Here is a 19,514-nt window from a genome sequence, read left to right as displayed (position 1 = left end):
CTTCAGTAATGTTACCCTCTCGAACAGCTTGTCTGGAATGATAAAAGATCAGGTTTGCTCCGAGCTTATTAAATAAAAAGCCCGTTTTCTTTTGTTAATTTTTCTGTTAATCGGTAAAACACTATGCCCTCTGACAGATCCGTCTCCTCCAGGAGAGTGTAATATAACACACATGCCAGCACATGTGCACACACAAACATGTTCGCTCCGCCACGCGTGACACATTGTATATTCTTAAACGTACCTGTGCAGGGTTCGTGCGCACACTGAATACATATGTGGGAGAAGGTCTCTGCTCAGCTTGCAATCCCTCTACCTTGTGATCAAGCTTCTATAATTCTATTCTCTGGGGTTTCAGTCCCATGAGTGGACCCTTACAGAGAACAGAAGGGGCCCTCCAAGCCCCAACTACACAGTCACTGACCCATCTGGCCATCAGGCCAGCAGGGAGCCCACATGATGTAGAGACCAAAGCTCTGCACAAACATCCTGTGCTAACATGAGCCTGACACATCACACAATGTCTGTAAAAGGTAGAAATGGTGTATAGCAGCCACACACTGTGCAACCCTCATGTTTTATTTTGAGATGCTGTTGTGTTGTCTGGACTACATATAATGACAGAGGGCAGAGAGTTTCCGCAGAGAGAAATGTGCTGCATGGTGCATAAAGAAAGTGATCCTGCTGCTGTGTTGTGTATAATTTAGAGCAAAAACAACACGTTGTTTCAGCTGTGATCTCTGCAACTGAGGCGGAGGTTGGTTCAACATGACATTACAGGGTGGGTGGGGGTTTAACCTAACGTCAGCGCTGATCTTTTTTTCTGTACTCACAAACGCACAGCCATGTAAACGTTTCTAATGACCTCTCTCACATGACAAGTGTTTTCTTCTGCCCTCAGCCTCTGCAGTAAGCCTCGGCTTATGACGCTGCTCACTCCATTAACGTTAGTGCAAGGCAAAATCTGTCATGTTTTCTTTTTTTACCCTAGTTGCTTGTGAAAACTCTCCCAACTTCTTAGCTTTGTCATGCCTCTGAAAATCCACAGCTTCCGCCCAGATGGGCTCCTTCCATGACTGAAGACGAGGATTTCCACACCAGCTCTGGAATGGATCCAATTTATGAGATAAGAAGCGAAATGCAATTACTCTACACTTTCTAAATCTGTGACTGAATGATGGAGTCTCACAGTTGTTCTAACTTATCTCACTTTCTAATTATGAGTGTGACTTAAGAGAGAGCCGACACATTTTTTATTATCAGGGGAATTAAGTGAGGATCACTTCTTTGCTGACGCGCTGTTTAATAAACAGCACATGCATCAGTGACACCTTCACTGATTCACATGTTGTTTTTTATGGTAGCTCTCTCTGGAAGGTAATGGGCTGAAATAAACACAAACATCTTATAATAGAATCTTGTTGCCTATGCATGCAGAATCTGATAAATGATAATTGCAGCCTTTGTATTTGATTTTCAACAGCTAAAGGCTACTTGTTATTTGTCTATTAAAGCTATGATGATCTCACGCAAAGGGCATTATTCAGTACCTTTGCCATGGTGTGATGCTACTGCCATCTATTGATACTGCAGCCATATCTGTCTTTCCTGTGTTTTGTTCTGTGCCTCGAACACTTGGAATCTCACCAGCCTGTGTCAAAATCCACGATCTGTACAACCAGTACAGACAGATGACAAAATGCGGTTCTGAGCAGACTTCTCGTTGAGCGCTCAGGGCGAGGGAGCTCAATGTGTCAGCGTTTAAAAGGCATTTAAATGGACTTACTTCATTCTTTCACAAGATGGCGCTGGAGCCATTGCTGATCGGGGGAAAAGATGCGGCCTGAGATGAGGACGTGACTTCATCATCTGGATTTTTAGTTCTGCATACACATACATACATGTCTTTAGGAAGACAATGCATTTAGAATCAAAAAATAAACATAACAACCACTATGTGCTATACCTCCACCCACACCTCACTCTTGTTATTCTGCAACATTTTAATGGACTGTTAAAAATAAAAACCTGCATTTGAGGAAGGTGAAACAATCGAAACTGTTTGAACATGCAAATATAATAAACAGACTGTCTAATAAAAAAAAAAAATTTAAATACCTCCAGCATTTTATTTTATTTTTTTTAACACTGCATTGCATCAGTTCACACATGCAACACACTGTATTGATGGTTTTAAAAAAGAAAATTAAACTAATTAAACCATGTGTACCCATGAGAATATATTTTATATCACATTACCAATAAATGATTTTTGTTTTTTACATAAAAGACAAGAATCATGAAAGTACTACCACAAAACTGCTCAGACTCAGTGCACATTTAGTGTCTAAAGCCTCAGCTATATCCATGAAATAATCCAAACTGCTCGAGTGTATTAACTATAGAATATTGTGTTATTCTTACTTACCATTGTAGCTCATCTCTCTGATGAAAAAAGAAAAAAAAATCAGGCACTGGGTTGATCAAAACGACACAATCAGTCAATAACTGAAAGCAGCAGTCTGTCTACCTGACATAAACGAGGTAATTAGCTGTTTGCTAGCCAGGTGCATAAAGTATTTAAAACTGAGAGAAAATACATTTCTGCCACAGCATCAATATCAACTCTGTTTTACCATAAATTGTTTTGACACACACACTGTTGACTTCTGGTTAACTCTTGTCTCTCCACACATCTGTATGGCAGTGCTCAACTGGCCAATGCTAAGCTGGTCCGTGATATGTTAGCATCATTTAAAATGTGGATATTATTAATGCATTTTTCCTCCCTTTTTTTCACTTTAGCTTATAAGAATAATTTCACGGAGATATCCATCCATTATCTATACACCGCTTAATCCTCACTAGGGTCACGGGGGGGCTGGAGCCTATCCCAGCCGACTTAGGGTGAAGGCAGGGGACACCCTGGACAGGTCACCAGCCTATCACAGGGCTACACTTAGAGACAGACAACCAAGCACACTCGCATTCACACCTACGGACAATTTAGAATCACCAATTAACCTCAACATGTTTTTGGACTTTGTGGGAGGAAGCCGGAGAACCCGGAGAGAACCCATGCTGCACAGGGAGAACATGCAAACTCCATGCAGAAAGACTCCGGTGCCCGCGAACCGGCGACCTTCTTGCTGCGAGGCAACAGTGCTACCAACTGCGCCACCCTGCAGCCCTTCACGGAGATATATTTGTCTAAAATGGGTCACATTAAGAAACAAGGTAGTAGCAGTAACAGTTGGTACCACTGTTGCTTCGCAGCAAGAAGGTCGCACCGGGATCTTTCTGCGTTGAGTTTGCATGTTCTCCATGGGTTCTCTCTGGGTTCTCCAGCTTCCTCCCACACAGTCCAAAAACATGTTGAGTTTAATTAGTGATTCCAAATTGTCCGTAGGTGTGAATGTGAGTGTGCTTGGTTGTCTGTCTCTAAGTGTAGCCCTGTGATAGACTGGTGACCTGTCCAGGGTGTCCCCTGCCTTCACCCTAAGTCAGCTGGGATAGACTCCAGCCCCCCGTGACCCTAGTGAGGATTAAGCGGTGTATAGATAATGGATGGATGGATTAAGTGACAGTTGTGATTAGTTCAGTGGTGTTTTTATAAAATAACTTTCACCTGTAGGATTATGACATTATTTAAATTGCTGTCTGCCTTTCATTCATTTCTAAAAAAAAAAAAAAAAGAGAGAGAGATCTGAGCATGCCCGTAACGTAAAGACTGAAGTGGTGTCTCTCTGTGTAGGTACAGCTCTACTGTACTGTCTCAGCACATTCTGTATGATCTAATACAGCATTATGCAAAAGACTTTGAGACCGCCTATAATAAAATCTGAAATATGCACCCCCTTGTTTCCCTGCCAATTATCCCACATCATTATTAGTGTTCTTTTTTTTTTTTTTCTTTATTGTGCTTTCAGTCTGTTGGGAAAGAGTGCTGCATTTCTTGGGCTTTGGGCATCTAATGAGGCCTATTAGCGAGTTGTCCGTATCGTATGGTGCTGCCCACCATCATGCCCTCTCTGATATTTTCCTGCTAAGCAGCAGATCACCTTACCGCCTCCTCAAGCACCAGGGCACATACAATGACTGAATAGTTTCTCTTTTTAATCAAGAGAAAAGTTTGTGTCAATAATACCGTGCAGTGGTAATACGTAATTACCCTCCTGTCTGCAATGAGAACCCGGCCTGGCATAGCTATGATTTGAATTACAATTTCCTGTGACCCCAGTAATTATAAATGCACTTACAAAACATTAACTTCAATTAGAGTTCTGCCAGCGTTTAAAATAAAGATACAGCTGGTGTTGCATTAACAATAAATGTGGATGTGCAGAAATCTGTGAAGCAATGTCATACGATCATACAGAAAAAACATCTGTACCCACCTGCGTGTTGTCTAGCGTTTTGTGAACTATTGCAAACACATCAGACTTGTGGTTTCGTCTGCAGAGCTGCAAAGCAACCACAACGGCAGGTTGTCGAGCACAGTGCACCAGACACATCAACAACTGAAAGGTCAGTGCTACTTATAGGTTTTCATTAGTGTATACATTTTTCATCACATACATTATACTTTCATTCCTAATATATTATTAATTAGCACAGAAGGGAGGCTGACGAAGTGAGACTGGCATGGCATAAAATAGCCTCCTCTCCACATTTTGATGCCCACTTGCACGACTGGCTGCTACTATTGATCAGATCATCTCCATTTGTAGATTCAAGCTACCCAGTTACAGCAGTTAGGTCGTCCTTTGCGTAGATTATTAACAGGAAGAGCCCTACATACAACAGATGTGCTACAGGAAGTTGTGAATTTTGCAAAACAAGCTGTTCCTTGGTTTCACTTCCCACTGAACTTTTGCAAAACACTGAAACTTTCTAATTGTATTTATGTCATTTTACCAAACACGCTCCATGTTTTAAAATGTCATGTTTTTAAAAGTCTACAGGAGGTCACTGCGAGAGGACAGCACACACAACTGAATGTGTCATTCTGCCTCTCAAAAACCTCAGTTCCATAGAGCTGCTGTCAGCTGCTTAAATGAAAACACTGAAATACTTGATTCCTGTCACTCACTGGTCAGCAGCTCAGTCACGTCCTAATAAGAGGCTCTCTGGCAGCGTCGAACAGACACGTCACTGAAAATATAAAAGCCTCGACTCGACTCAGAGGGATCTGCAACCTTTGTGATGAGGACTGCCTGGGAGATAACATTATGACAAATAATAGCAGAAAGTTCTCACCAAAGCACCGTCTTCCATGTTAAAAAAGAATTTCAGTATTACAATCAGATAAGACCAAATTTAATATATGCAAATTAGATTCCTTCTTCTCAAATAGCGTCTTAAAGTACTTCCCGTTATGCTTCATTTGTGCCAGCTGCCATTATTTGTCATTGTGTATGTTGTTTGTGTTCCATAGCAATTAAAATTCCAAAGTCATGTCTGATATTTATGCAACAAGAGGCGAAATGTCACCACTTCAGTCTGTATATATATAAACAATACATGCTGTATTTAATCACACGGTCAGTGTTTGTGGGAAACTGTTTTTAAGTGCAGCGTCGCTAATATTTCCCGTAAATGAGTCAGTCGCCCACAGTGAGACGGTTGTTGGCTACCTGATAAATGATTATTACCTTCAATTTGCAACATAACCCACCTCATAATTATCAATTATGTGTTATAATAACAAACACTAAGCAAATGAGAGTAAGGTAGATAACATAATTAAAGCGCTGACAACAAAGAAACAAAAAAAAGTAGTTCTTGAGATTATGTAGAAGCACTCTACATAAAGCTACAGCTACTGCAGACACATGACTGCTATATATGATGTTATGGCTATATGTCAGTGCTAAAAATAAGACAGACCTTTCTCTCTAGGCATTAAGCCATGCTCTGGAAGATGAGTCCACAGCGTAACAGTGCTTTTGAATAGACTTAAGTAACACATTAGCACACGTGTTAGGTTTTTAAATGCCCTTTAAAGCTACAAAATGAGGAATGTTGTTGCCAAAGTTATATTTATAAGCTCTCACAGCAGTTACACAAATTCCATTTTACGACTATACAAGAACAAATCAAAATATCCTGCATTGTAATTTGAAAATATACCTTTGTAAGAGCAGTGTGGGTCTGCAACATGTCAGCAACCAATGAAACTGTTGTTGACCTTTCCAGAATAAGCCATCATAACAGAAGCTCTATACTAAAAGAATCTGAGAGCATCTATTAGTCATTGTTATTGATACTTCTCGAAGAGATGTAGGAGCACAGAGCCAAAAAAAAAAGAAAAACTGCCCACCTAAATGCCGCAGAAAGAGAGCACTTCTCTTAAAATATCACACTGTCTCACAGGGGCTGCCCACTGTGTATTTGGTTTATTACAACAAAGAGAGCATAGCTCATGGTATAGCCAAACCCAGCCAGCCATTAGGGCAAATTGTAGCCTGCTTGTGTAAACTCTGTCAAGAATGTGACACCATACTGCAAGTCTACACTACATCGAACTCTACTGTAATTCATATATGAGACGGCATAATACATTCAAAAAGCACAGTGGGGAGTGAGATATTTCAAGCTTACTTTTTCCACTCCAAAACAACCATATTTCAAAGTTTGCATATTACATTTTGATTTATAACAAAGCCATCACAGCTTCAAACACGTTAATATACTGTACCAACACACTGTATTTTGCATGCCAATTCATCTGAGAAGTTTTATCAGCCCTTTATTAAACCTTTCCACACAAACACCTCCACTGAAAACATGTTTATTCCACTTCCGTTTTCTAGAATAAAAAAAGACTATACACCAATTTGAGGCTTTACAAATAGTATTACATTTTATTAATATATTTTCATAAAACAAGTTTAAGACTGTATCAAAAACTCAGTAAAAACATTAGATTTTTAACCATTTTTTCTTATGGTGATATCAGATATGAAATGTACATAATTCACATATTGTCGTGGTTTCTTTGTTCCCCATCATATTGAGATAATGCTTTATTTTTTTGTGATGGGCAAGTAAACGTTCTTTTATACCCTCACAAACTATAAAGTTGTTTTTTTTTTTCATTTTTTTATGATTGTGATCATAAATCTAGACATACAATTAAAAAATAAAATCATTTTCCACTCTGGCCCTCCCTTTCCCAACTAGGTTTACTGATAAAACACTAACATTATGGAGTTGTTTAATTTCACAGGCACACAATTATGTACATCCCCTTGTCCCCATGCCTCATCTGAACTGACAACAGGCAGTGCACTTAACATAACAGTGCAACACCTACAGGCAGAGCAGTGATAATACAGTACTCTAAGCCCACCCACCCCTCACACCAATAAAACCAACTGAATATAAGACAGTGGATCCATCTCATTGGCTAAGTCGCCAATTCTCACCCTGCTGTGAATCACAGCATTCCAATGGCCCCTTCGTCATCGTTGTAGCAACCCCACAAGGTTTGCTTTGTGACCACAGACATCACCTTGGCAACAGCAAAACCATCTCACAGGCAGGTTCAGTGGCACACATTAACAAAATAAAATAAAATAAAAAAATCATCATTTGTTTTGTAACTTAATTAGGCTACATCTACAACAGGCGTGATCAGTGTAATGTGATCAAGTACCAGAGGAATCTCTCTCATGTGGTGAGACCAAGGATACAAAATAATTGTTTTCTCTCCTTATTGGACTACCGCTTAATGCTTTCAATTCTGCGCAAGACACATAGTGCAAGGTTTAACAAGAATTTGCATAAGTGCAAGGTTTGCATGTTATTGTCGAGAGGGAGCAAAGCATAGACGAGAACAGAGAAAGGTCAATGTCTAAGAAACAAACTGATTTTTATGTAAATAAAATGTTTCATGCTTTCAGTTTAGTGTTTTGTATTTCATTCCCCTCTAGAAATAACAGGTGCAAAATCTTAGTAAACCTAGCCGAAGGACAGATAAGAGTGATATAGAACTCATAAAGATTAACATTGTGAGGGAGAGCCTCAAGTCTGTTGTCATGGTGACATCTGCTCAAAGGCCCTGTGGGCTTCAGTCTTTCCTGATTCTTTATTATTTTCTATACAATAGAAATAGTACATCATTGAAGATAAAATTGACTCCTCTTGGCAAAAACAGACAAAAAAGAATATGCAAGAAGTCAAAAGCAGATCTGAAGGACAAAAAAAAAAAAAAAAGGAGTGCTGGAATTACAAACTGTTCTCCATCCATTTGCCCTGTGCCAGTCGTAGAATTGTACAATACAGTGTCTTATCCATGATGGTCAAATATATGGGTATGGTTGCCTGCTCCTCTACAAAGTCAAAGCCATTTCATTGAACACATGTAAAATTACTCCTGTAGTAGTTTTCGACAAGCATCCCTACATTGCACCTGCTTTCCAAACTGAAAGCTCCAGTGTGCGTTAGGGAGGCACATAGGGAGGTGGTGACCTGTAAGAGGTCATGTTCTTGGGGCGAGAGCCTTTGCCCTCAATGGGAACAGTAAATGGTGGTGGAGGCTGGTAAGGCGGAGCATTAGGATCATCATCTTGATAAACCGAATACTCCTCCAGTAGATCCTGGTTAAGCAGGGTACTGTGAGGACCAGCCATGTTCGGGTACTCTGGAGGAGGAAGTGGGGGCTTTTCCTCCTGAAGGATAAGAGGGATGCTGGAGGATGGGGGTGACTTGGAATCATCTAATTCATCTGCAAAAATTATAGGTACTCCCTTCTTGATGAAAGTGGCCTGCTCCTCTATTGTCATCTTCCCTTTGCGTTTCTTGCGGTAGCAGACCATAGCAATGATCCCAGCTATGAGCAGCAGGGCTGCTACCACGACAGCAGGAATGACCGTGTGCAGGTAAACGTCATCACTGCTCCTTCGACCTGTTCCAGGTGACGGTGTAGCTGTAGGAAGAACAGGCATGGACACCTCTCCTGGTGGGATAAACGTGTAGCTCTGGCATTTGTTGGTACCACGAATTGAGATGTTGAAAGGTTTGAATTCAGGCTCCATGGCTTTGATGAAGGCCAGTTTAGGTGTCCCTTGGGGATCAGAGATCCTGTTGCTAAGAATTGTGATCTGGTCCTTTGGACAAGGGCTCTGCTGTAGACTGTTATTGGTCCATTCCACAACAATGGAGCCCTTAGTGATGCTCCTTAGGGTCACTGTGCTGCTGTTCCGATCACCAAGGGCGTAAGCCAGCTTTTTAGTCAAAAGAATCTTCTTATGGACATCATTGCTTAAAGTTTTGGGGTCACCATGAAAACGAGCAGCAAACACAGCTGATGGCTTATCATTAGTGGACCAACGGTTGACTCGTACCTCGAAAGCATCCATGATGCTCTTTCCACCCTTATCGGTAGCCAACATGAAGTACTCATGATTCCCCTCATGCTGTTCCTCTGGAAGGCCGTACAAGAGCTGAATAGTGCTGTTGAACTGGATCCACGATGTTTCACTCACTGCTTCTTTGGGGGTTTTCTTTAAAGTCAAGCGCAGCTTGTCAGTTGTACCGTCCTCTCGGTCATAGAACGCATCAGACGCAATCTTAACCTCAAAGTATGTACCAACCCATGCGGTCACCTGATCAATGGGGTTGCGGATCTCTGGGTTCTGATTTAAGTCTGGAGCCAAAGAAAGAGGAGTTGTGCGCCTGGGTGGTTTAGCAGTGGTGGACTTCGGTTCTCGGGGAGATGGAGTAGAGGTTTTGGGTTTCCTGGGTTTCTTTGTGGCAGGGGTTTTGGGTTTTTTGGTGGTGCTTGGAGGCGTTGGCAAAGCAGTGGCCTCCACAAATGTAGGCCGAGTCATTGTAGGCTGAATAGGGATGGTGCTTGTAGTTCCTAGAACTTTGGTGGGCTGAGGAGGTCCATAAACAGGTGTGTGGGCTATCTGATCTCTGACCCTCATTGTTGGCTTCACTGGAAGAGGTAAAGGGCCTCGGACAGGGGGAGCAGAGATGTCTGTTGCTGGGGCAATAGAGGGTGAAGTTGGGGTGGGAATCACGCGTGAATAGGGCTCTTGGTGGATAGTTGGAGGAAGCAGGGAGGGCACGGGAGTAGGAGTGTTGTACAACTGCCGCCTGACCCGTTTCACTCCATGGGGCTTTTTGTTGACAATGTGCCAGCCAACAACTGGGTATCCCAGTCTGGCTGACATGGTCCCATCCTTTGCTGAGGATTGAACACTACTAATGTCAGGGATGCTGCCCTGGTCAAGGGCACATCCAACTTTCCATGACAGCAGGGCCCCATTCTCTACCACCTTCTTAGCATTTCCTGGTCCAGCCATGAAAGCAGACATGTCAAATAAGCGGTTGTTGACAACAGGAACTACCCTCATGTGCTCCAGGGGCACATGTGAGAATTTTCCCATAATGCCCAGTAAATTCACCCTCTGTTCAGCAACCATCTTTGTCAAGTCAGCATCCAAAATGACAGTGAGGACAGTGACAGGCTCCTCAGAGCCACAGGTGAAAGGCTGCAGGCCACTGATATCAGACTGGAGAGTGAGCAGGGCTGGCTCAGTGTCTGCCCGTTCTTCTGGGTATACTTCAATCGAGAAGACTGTACTGGGGAACACTTGGCTGCCAGTCTTCTCAATTATCTCCTCGCCTGACACCAAGATATGATACACACCTTTATCTTGCTCCAGAGCCAAACCTTTTAAAACGCAGCTTTCTTTGTCCCAGTATAGCCAAGAGGGTAAAGTCTCCTTTCCCATCTCAGTAAGCTACAGGAGGGAAACAGAAACCATTAGTGTTTTATACTACAGGAATAATTATGAGATAAAAGTTAAGTACAAAAATCCAAAAAGTCATTACCAGCTCTCATTAAGTGATTGATCCAAATCAAAAGTAGTTACAAATGACACAAATGACTAAGAAAAGCCACTAGGACCTCGGTGATGCCTAAAAATTAATTAGTTAGTCTGAGTAGCAGCTTAAATTATATTCTATAAATCACACAAACGCCTTTCTGATGTAGTAACGAGGAGAAAATTGGTTTTATTTGCAAAAAACAGTGAATCAACTATCATACATATAACCCTGTTTTCAGTTGTTTTATATGGAGCAAGCTGCCAGTGAAACGGGATCAACATAAACTACACTGAATTAAAACTAATGCAAAACTGAACCATCCTGGGTAAAAGCAGAAATGCTTTCACTAACCCCCAACCCTCACTCCCTCTATTCCATTCAGTTGATCAAATCTTGCCAAATATGAACAGGAAGCAGAGTGTGCTTCTATTCATAATAACAACTGTGTGAGTCATCACTCATCATTTTGAGTTATTACTGTATGACAGGATATCATTCTGCATCACCAATTGAGCCAATAATAATCCCATCTCATTCATAAGTCTGACTGGTACAAATTGTAACACAGTCAGCTTCAATCAGCAGTGATACAGTGATCAAAACTGTGGTCACAAACACTATATATTATGTATTTCTAAAGTGACAGAACAAAATTCTTTGGGCCAAGTGGCTATTGTAGTTCACTGAAGACGGAACAATATAACATGTAGCAATGCTTTTGTATTACACACATCTTCAGTGACACTTCATCTTCAAGATTTCACTGCAGTTATGTTTACCTATACTTTTATTATAGACCAAGATCAAAACACAATACTTTGCAATATAAATTGTAAACATAAAAAGGTGAGGTTCATAAAGTTCAGCTTTCAGATTTTTGGTCCACAACAACATCCAGATTAAGAAGTTTTTTTTTTTTTCCTTTTTAAAAATCACACAGTAATGAAAATATCCAAGGTGTGGTCATCTCAACAAGAAAAGAAACCTTCCAAGTAAAAAGAAGAATTGCTAAATGCTTACATGATAAATTCAATAGGATATATACTCCGAGTCATTTCCATCAGTAAAACAATAAAGACAAACTCATTTTATGATATGAGAGATTAGAATAGATGTCACATAACATCAAGACTACATTTATTTTATTGTTTTCGTTATGTCAAATCTTCCGTGTACTTACATGGACACTGCAGCCTGCATGGGTGGGTCCTGGTGGAACTTTCAACTGAAACACCTGGCCCACGATTGCTGAGGAGTCAGGGATGCCGGTGTGTACGCCCCCATTCTTTGCAGAGAAATCTGGGACAGCTGTAGGCGGCCCTTCACCAACTGAAGATGCTGCAGCCTGGAGCTCTGAGAGAACAGAGGACTGCATGGAAGCCTCTAGTTCCACAGATATCATCTCCACCACTGTCCCTTGCTGTTCTGGCACAGTGCCCTGGGCCAGGGTCACCAGAAGCCCCATTACCAGAGGGATAGTCCTGCACGAAAGAAGCCTGCTCCTCGCAGCATCCCCACAGCTCATGTCTCTCCGTTTATAGTGCATAGCAAAAGGCCTTTGGGCTGCCCAACAGATGTCTATGAACAACTGAAGAGGCCACATGCACTGAAGTCAGTCTGATAATATGCTTGTGGGTCAGATTCCCTAGTGATTGGCTATGCTCACAAATGCAGCGATTTCTGTGTGTCGTCCTCTGTGATCCATGAAGAGATCTCTGGCAGTCTTTTAGACAGCCATGTCAGCCCGCTAAATGAGAAAGCAAAAAGAGCAAACATGAGTGTGACAAAGCGGCAAACATACATCAAAACACCAGTGCAAATATACAAGCAGCATTACCGCTTACATGGTATTTGCTGCAGATACCCAGTTGCCTTCTGTGATTTCAACACACACGTACAACACCACAAACATAGTTTACCCATTACATGCTAAAACTGTATTATGCATATATTTCAGTTTAAAAGGAGTTTATGTTGGGCACCTTCCTACAAACAAAAAAATCACTCCTACATTAATTATATAGTGTGTAATTTTTACTGTTATTTACCACTTTATTTATTGATATGTCCATTCTAAGGTTACTCATTTATTTATTCATTCATATGTCATTTGACACCAATGAAAGTGCCGGCAGTATCATGTTTAACAAGTCATTTTCAATGTTTCACTGTATTTTCTTGACAAGGCCAATGCTCAGCAATCAACACAATAAAGTCGAGATGATTCCCTTTGTCTGCTGTCCTCAAAGTTTTAAAAAAAAGTCAACCAAAAATTTGTATATAATGACATCACTCATAAAATACATGGTGCAACTGCACAATTAACACACACAAATTAATGCAGTACACATCTGAAAATCAATCAATTCACTTTTCTAACATCCCCACAATGTAATTCACCTCATTTCATACATATTCAAATAGCAGGCGGGCAACACTAAACCTGTCAGTGATGACACAAATTGATCATTACTTTTAAGTTATACAAATCATTGTTTTGATACATTTTCTGACTTTATGGCTCACTACTGAGTAAACCATTGAGCAGTAAAACAGCATACAGGGAGTAGTGGATGATTTCAGACAGTATTTGTCTTTCCACTACAATTTGAAACTAAGGTATTATTTGGAAAGGACAAAATCAATGCTAACTACAGAATGGTAAAGTGCTTCTATTTAAATGAAATAAAACCTAATATTAGGGTTATTTGTGTAAACAGTACAAAATACATTTTCAAATTTTCTATTCTGAAGACACTTTTACTTTAACCATGGTTTGAAAAGAAAAAGAAAAAAAAAAAAAAAACACTGATCGCCTACTGATCCTTGCTTCTCTGTCATGGCATTTTGAGTAATAGCAATTCTCAGGAGATGCATCAGAGTCAAAGGTTGTTTTTCTTGGTTGTAAGTTTTAATTAGGTGCCCTGGGGGTTGGTATTAGAGTCTCCATTGTGCTGACCTAGCCAACCCCAATCCTGTAGCACTCAAACGGGCAGAGGAGGGTCAGCCATTTGCCTGGAATCCTAATGCCTGACTGGCACAAAACTGTGACGTCAAGTGATAGACTCCAAAATATTGCCGCTTTAAACTCCAAAATATACATTCACGAGCCAAACATTTGGTTCATTCCATGCCATGAAATCCAATTTACACACAAACAGTCCTTATAAGAATGTTTTATGGCATTTCAATTAACGCGTATAAGAGTGGATCTCACTGGAACCAACACAAATCATTCACAAAATATACGTGTATTTACTTTACATAGGTGGGAAGAGAGGCTCAGTTTAATTCGGGAATAAGCCATTACATTTAGCGAACATAATGAGAGGTAGTCATTAACGAAATCAACCATGCACGAAACTGCATGGTCTACCAGTAAACTGTATGCTTCCAAATGCAATACCCAATAAATCAAAGCTGCAGATTAGTTTAGTTCGCACTCACTTACTCGCTCTGTCTCTTAGCCATTTAACATCACTCAGACAATCAATTACATAGATTTTGTTTAAACCTGAACAACATTAGGAGAAATGACCATTCCAATTCCAGTATTAACACTATTACTGCTGCTCTGACATCCAAACATCTGGTTTATCTCGAGTCTAATGGGAAATTGCATCAAGCATCTGAAAAATCAGTAGCATTTTTATTCACTTTTGGTTCCTACAGTGTGAACTTAAAACCTATTAGCAAGGCTTGTTGGAAATGTGTGTATGTTAACAGGGATTATTTAAACTGGACTGGATTCTAACTGTTGAAAGACTTTCAATAGAAAAGATTGTTGCAGGTGGGAGTGATCAGAACATCTATGGAACTAAAACGGTTTATCCTGCAGAATATATGCAAACCTTTATCCAGTAGCTCAAATTGGTGTTCAATTATTTTTATTTTTTTTTTAAAGAAGAAAAAAAAGGAAAGAAAAGATTAAGACTTATTAAAACATCCCTTAACTTGCACCTTCGTCTGGGGTTTTAACAACCTTTATTTGTAATAATAAAGCATTTGTGCTCAGATCACGTTGCAAAAGACAAGAATAAGTTAAATAAATTTTTGAATGTCACTCAAAACGTTGGCCTGCGAGGCTTGAATCTTATGAAGTTGACAAAACAGTGCTTGAACAAAATGTGCGTCGCCTTTATAATTCAAGTTGTGCTGACACATATTGAATGTTTAGTCACTTAATTCTTATTTATAGCAAAGATAACCCAGTCTTTAGAAAAGCCAGCAAAAAGCAATTTTTTCGCATTGCTGTGAATTGTGTAGCTTAAATCAGCTGTGACATGTCAATATTCAGTCTTCTGTTAAGCTGTCAAAAAAATCTTACCACAAACGGCTACTTCTGCCACTTCCAAGTATAGTCCTCCTCCTTCACTCCCTCATATAATAACTGCACATTATCCAGACCTCATCATATAATTGTAAGACGTCAGTATCTCTATAGTAGTTCAGCTCAGCCAAGGCTATTGAGACAGGCCAACCCACTGTTTCTCTTTTAAAAATGATTCATCACTGCATATAAACCTACATACTAAAGGCAGCTACAGTTGGTTTCTGGAGTTTGCTGAGAAAATCTGTTGCGTCAGAAGAACATGTACTGGTAGTGACTAACAAAACATGTGGGCTAATGTGTGCAAGACAAAAACTATACTGTGTAATCTCTGTATTCCACTTCTATGATAAATCACAATGATTAATATCTACTGCAGAAATAGTATGTAGTGTTTCTGGCCCAGTAGTGGACTGTTATGACTAGAAAGCCTGCTGGGACAACTATAACATAATCAGTTCAAATCCACAGGGCTCCTGTACCCTCTGCCATCATGCATGTAGTTCAAAATGCCAGAAAGACATATTAGAGAAAGAACATCTCAGACACAAGATATACAAGGGGAAAAAAGTCACTCTGAAACATTAGACGCAATGGATATGCGTCTGCCTAATTTGACATTTGCCACCTACTCACAAATAAACAGAGTGCGCAGAGACACATCTCACCTAACCCATTAACAAGGTTGACACATGCACCTTATCTGGGATTTTTATCTACTGAGTCAGTGCTGTGGGATTTATACTCCATATCTTCCTCCCCCAGCCCTCGTCTGACTCTTGGACCAAAAAAAGAAAACAAAACATGAAGCGCTCTCCTTAAGACACATGTTCATGCAAGAATACTCAATGGCTGCATCTTCAATAGCGTACAACACGTAAGCCGAGTGTAAAGATGCAAAATATGTTTTTGGATTCGTGTATCAGTTTGTGTTTAAATGTAAAACACAAAAATTAACATGAAAATAGGTTTTTACCCATAAGCTTAATTTAATTCAGAATGAACACTACACCTCACCCCAGGCTGTTGCCACACACAAGAAGAAGAAGAAAAAAAAAGCAACATCTGAGCATCAAAGTAAGCTCTTCACAATGTGGCCTAGATTTTATCACGTTCTCATTTCTCAGTGTGTGTGTAATTCAAAATTCAAGTCAAACAACGTCTCATTAAGAAATATGAAGCATTTTAATATGTTGATTTGCAGTGTTCTAACATGCTGCTTCAATGGAGAACAAAACTAAATTAAGATGAAACATGTGCATAATGGGATGTGGTTAAGATGAGTAAACCGTAACAGTAATGAGGATGTGTCATTTGAGGAAAAGCCCGACAATCAAAACATGGCTTTAACAAAAGAGAGCAGATGAAGCCATGTTGTCTGTTGTTGAGAGGATTGTCCTTAAAACCCTAGGGCATAAGCTTTAAAAGAAAATACTTTACATGTTCTTTAGCACAAGCATACAAAGCCTATTTCTTGAAAAATAGAACCTGCCATGATGACTTTTCACATTGCTCATAGAAGGGATAATTGTGCAACATACTTATCACCACAATAACTTCTTTGCAACAGCATCATGACATGTGGAGGAGTTAGGAATACAATTTATTCATTTTACCGCTGCATACATGCTAAACTTTCATCAAAGTCTAACTGTTTCTGTCATAAGACCTCTTTATGTATGGTAAACAGTGCGATGACACAAGCTTGAGTGTGGGTGATTTCTTCCCATTTCACACCGAGCCTGTGCTACCGGGGGGATGAAACCGTTTTACAACCATGGTATCCATGCAGTCTGCAGTTCAACAGTAGTTAAAACTTGAAAAACATCAAAAATAATTAGGGCTCCGATGCACAGTGGCACTCAGGGCCAATTGAATTGACATACCACATCCAGCAGCCTCTAGATAGTGCATGAGCTGAATAACAAACATATCCACAAGACAAGCTTGCTTTGCAGTTGGATGTTTCCCTTGTGTTGCCCTCCACTCTGTTCAACAAAGTAATGAAATATGCAGAGTGAAAACACTAAATCGGCCTTGGCTGAGTGAAAGTCTAACCTGGCATGGTGACCTGAGAGCAACTCGTTTAACGCTACAGGAAAACTACTGTATGCTGTCAAAACACTGTGCTGGCAGCCGACAAATCATTTTGTGTGTTTTTTATGAATTCAGGGCTCTCTCAAGAGCGAAGCAAGAGTAAAGTTTCAAGTGTAAAACAATCACAGCCCCGAGTAAATATCTTTTCATCTGAAAATTACCCAGTTTCCCTGTGATCGGTTGATTTTCCTACAACTGCTTCTGACTGCGAGGTTACCAGGCACAAACGTTTCAACACGTTACATGACAAAACAAGGTCGGAGCAAACCCACTGGGCCACTGTCACGTTAAAATGTGCTGGAATATTCAATCCATTCAGCGTTAATAGTAAATCAGACTAAACCGTCCCTTCTCAATGTAACACCAGCAACCACACAGATCCTGTGGCCGATGACAACTGCAGTTTTGTGTTTAAATAAAAACCCCGCATTTGCCATCTTGATCAAATGGTATGGTAAGTATTAGCAGGAAGATGTGTCCCAGTAGCCAGTTACTATCTCACCGCTAGCTTTAGCTAACTAACTAAACGTTAGCTGCCGGGCCCGTTTCAGCTGCCCCGTTTCTGCTGGACTCAGTAGACGAGGCCTTTGTAAATGACAACGCCGCCTACGACGTTCAACCTTGATAAATCATTTAGCAGCCTACACTAGGTAAACTCCATCTTAATTGGAATATTACTCCCCAAAACTGCGCAAAAAAACAAAAACGGCAAATGCAGCAACTGGCTGCGCTTAGTGCTATCCTGCATCCATCTATCGCTAACGCAGAGGTGCACCTGTTTTATTCTAGGCGGAAACGAGCAGCGAGCTGCTGCTGCTGCTGCTGCTGAGGCATCCAGCACACAAATGCCTAGCTTTCACAAAATAACACAGCTAACCTTATCCCAGTCGGGCTGCACTAATGATGCCGTTACCGACAAAAAAAGAAAAAAGAAAAAACTTGCTGCACGGCAATCGCCTCCTTAACGTGAATCAGCTCACTTTCTAACACCAAAGTCGAATGAGGAGCAGTGATAGCCACCGATGGGGGGGCTAACTAACAAGCTAGCGCCAAGAGAGTGAGCTGGTGACAAATATAGCTCCTTTACCTGTCCTGACAGCGAACGGAGAGTCCGTGCTTACTCTGTTAACGAGTCCGGTTAGCAGACATGACGGGGGTGGCATTTTTAATGGCGCTTTTCCCGAAAGAGCGACACAACCCAAAATTCAAACTGACCTTGTTAGCGAGCTAACGTTAGCTAACTCGCGCCGTAACGTCTCTTCTTCCAGCCGGAGAGCGCCGCGGAGACTTCCCAAATGCCATTAAACATGCGCTTATCCCTCGGCGGCGCGGCGTGTGGCGAGCGGGACACCTGAGAACACGGACAAGGGGACGGATATCGCTCCGGTTCGGCCAGTGTACGGATAGTTCACAGCTCTGTGTTATAATTATGTCGGCGGCTACCCCTCCCTGGCTGCCTCGCTCTGTCCTCCTCGCACACAGGTCTACAGGTTGAGGCCGATCGTGTGTACCAGCGTGACTCCGCCTCCCTTTTATTTGGAGACATGCAGGTGAATACATAAAACGAAAATTAGGTGTTTAGATGCGGCGCGCCGACAGTTAGTTGGAGTTACACAGCAACATGCTTAGTGATGGTGAACACGCATCACAGCACGTTTAATATTCCAACCTTGAGTGAGGCAGTTATTTAGTCTTGAACTGACTGATATGAAGACAAGTCAAAGGCTGGAGGACCTTTTGTGTTTGTTAAAAACTACTCCCAGAACTAGTTTTCTTGTAAAGTTTCCAGTACTGTAAATTTACACTGCATTTAATAATAGCATGTGGCCACTGAGGGTTCATATTTAATTCATTCAAATCAATGGAGTATTTAATTACACGTTTTGGCTGTGAAAATGCAATATATATATATTTAAATGCCAATTCTATTTCACATTTTGACCGAAAGAAAGCTGCCATGGCTGTGTTTGCTTTGTGATGAACACAGTGTTGGTTCAGATTTCATGCATTGTTAAGGATACACCACAATAAACAGGACAGCACTCAGTAATAGTATCTTTGCTTCCTCCTCTTTTGACTTTGCAAAGCAGCTTTTAGCCAACAGATTTGGCCAGAACCCTAATGACTTCATCTCCAGCCGTGCATGCATATTATCCATGTTTGCATATTTCTAATACGCATTACAGGAAATGTAAATGAAATCATTAAGTTGTTGGTTTTTTTTTTTAAGGCCTGCAATTCA

General features: G+C 40.8%; 1 protein-coding gene across 2 annotated transcripts; it reads right to left on the bottom strand.

Annotated features, from left to right (window-relative positions):
* Positions 1-6,838: 6,838 nt before the first annotated feature.
* Positions 6,839-18,737, bottom strand: LOC103354448 (dystroglycan-like). Of its 2 annotated transcripts, none has more exons than XM_008277820.1 (3): positions 18,488-18,737; positions 12,026-12,592; positions 6,839-10,757 (listed from the first exon to the last, which is right to left on the bottom strand). In XM_008277820.1, the coding sequence occupies exons 2-3, from the start codon at positions 12,446-12,448 to the stop codon at positions 8,448-8,450; spliced, it is 2,733 nt and encodes a 910-aa protein (XP_008276042.1). In that variant the 5' UTR covers positions 12,449-12,592; positions 18,488-18,737; the 3' UTR covers positions 6,839-8,447. The 2 variants fall into 2 exon arrangements, with proteins under 2 accessions (XP_008276042.1, XP_008276043.1); XM_008277821.1 differs by lacking the exon at positions 18,488-18,737 and adding an exon at positions 15,173-15,188.
* Between the last annotated feature and the right edge of the window lie 777 nt (positions 18,738-19,514).

This window comes from Stegastes partitus, unplaced genomic scaffold (genome assembly GCF_000690725.1).
Source record: "Stegastes partitus isolate 25-593 unplaced genomic scaffold, Stegastes_partitus-1.0.2 Scaffold108, whole genome shotgun sequence".
NCBI classification, from domain to species: domain Eukaryota; kingdom Metazoa; phylum Chordata; class Actinopteri; family Pomacentridae; genus Stegastes; species Stegastes partitus.
The sequence above is the reverse complement of the archived record's forward strand: the minus strand, read 5'-3'. Positions and strand labels throughout refer to the sequence as shown.

What these genes read in the sequence shown, in the direction of transcription:
- LOC103354448 (XM_008277820.1), bottom strand. Translation starts at nt 12,448, where the DNA reads ATGTGGCCTCTTCAGTTGTTCATAGACATCTGTTGGGCAGCCCAAAGG. An exon ending in ATGCAGGCTGCAGTGTCCAT is followed by an intron (nt 10,758 to 12,025) that starts GTAAGTACACGG and finishes TCCCTCCTGTAG; the next exon opens with CTTACTGAGATGGGAAAGGA.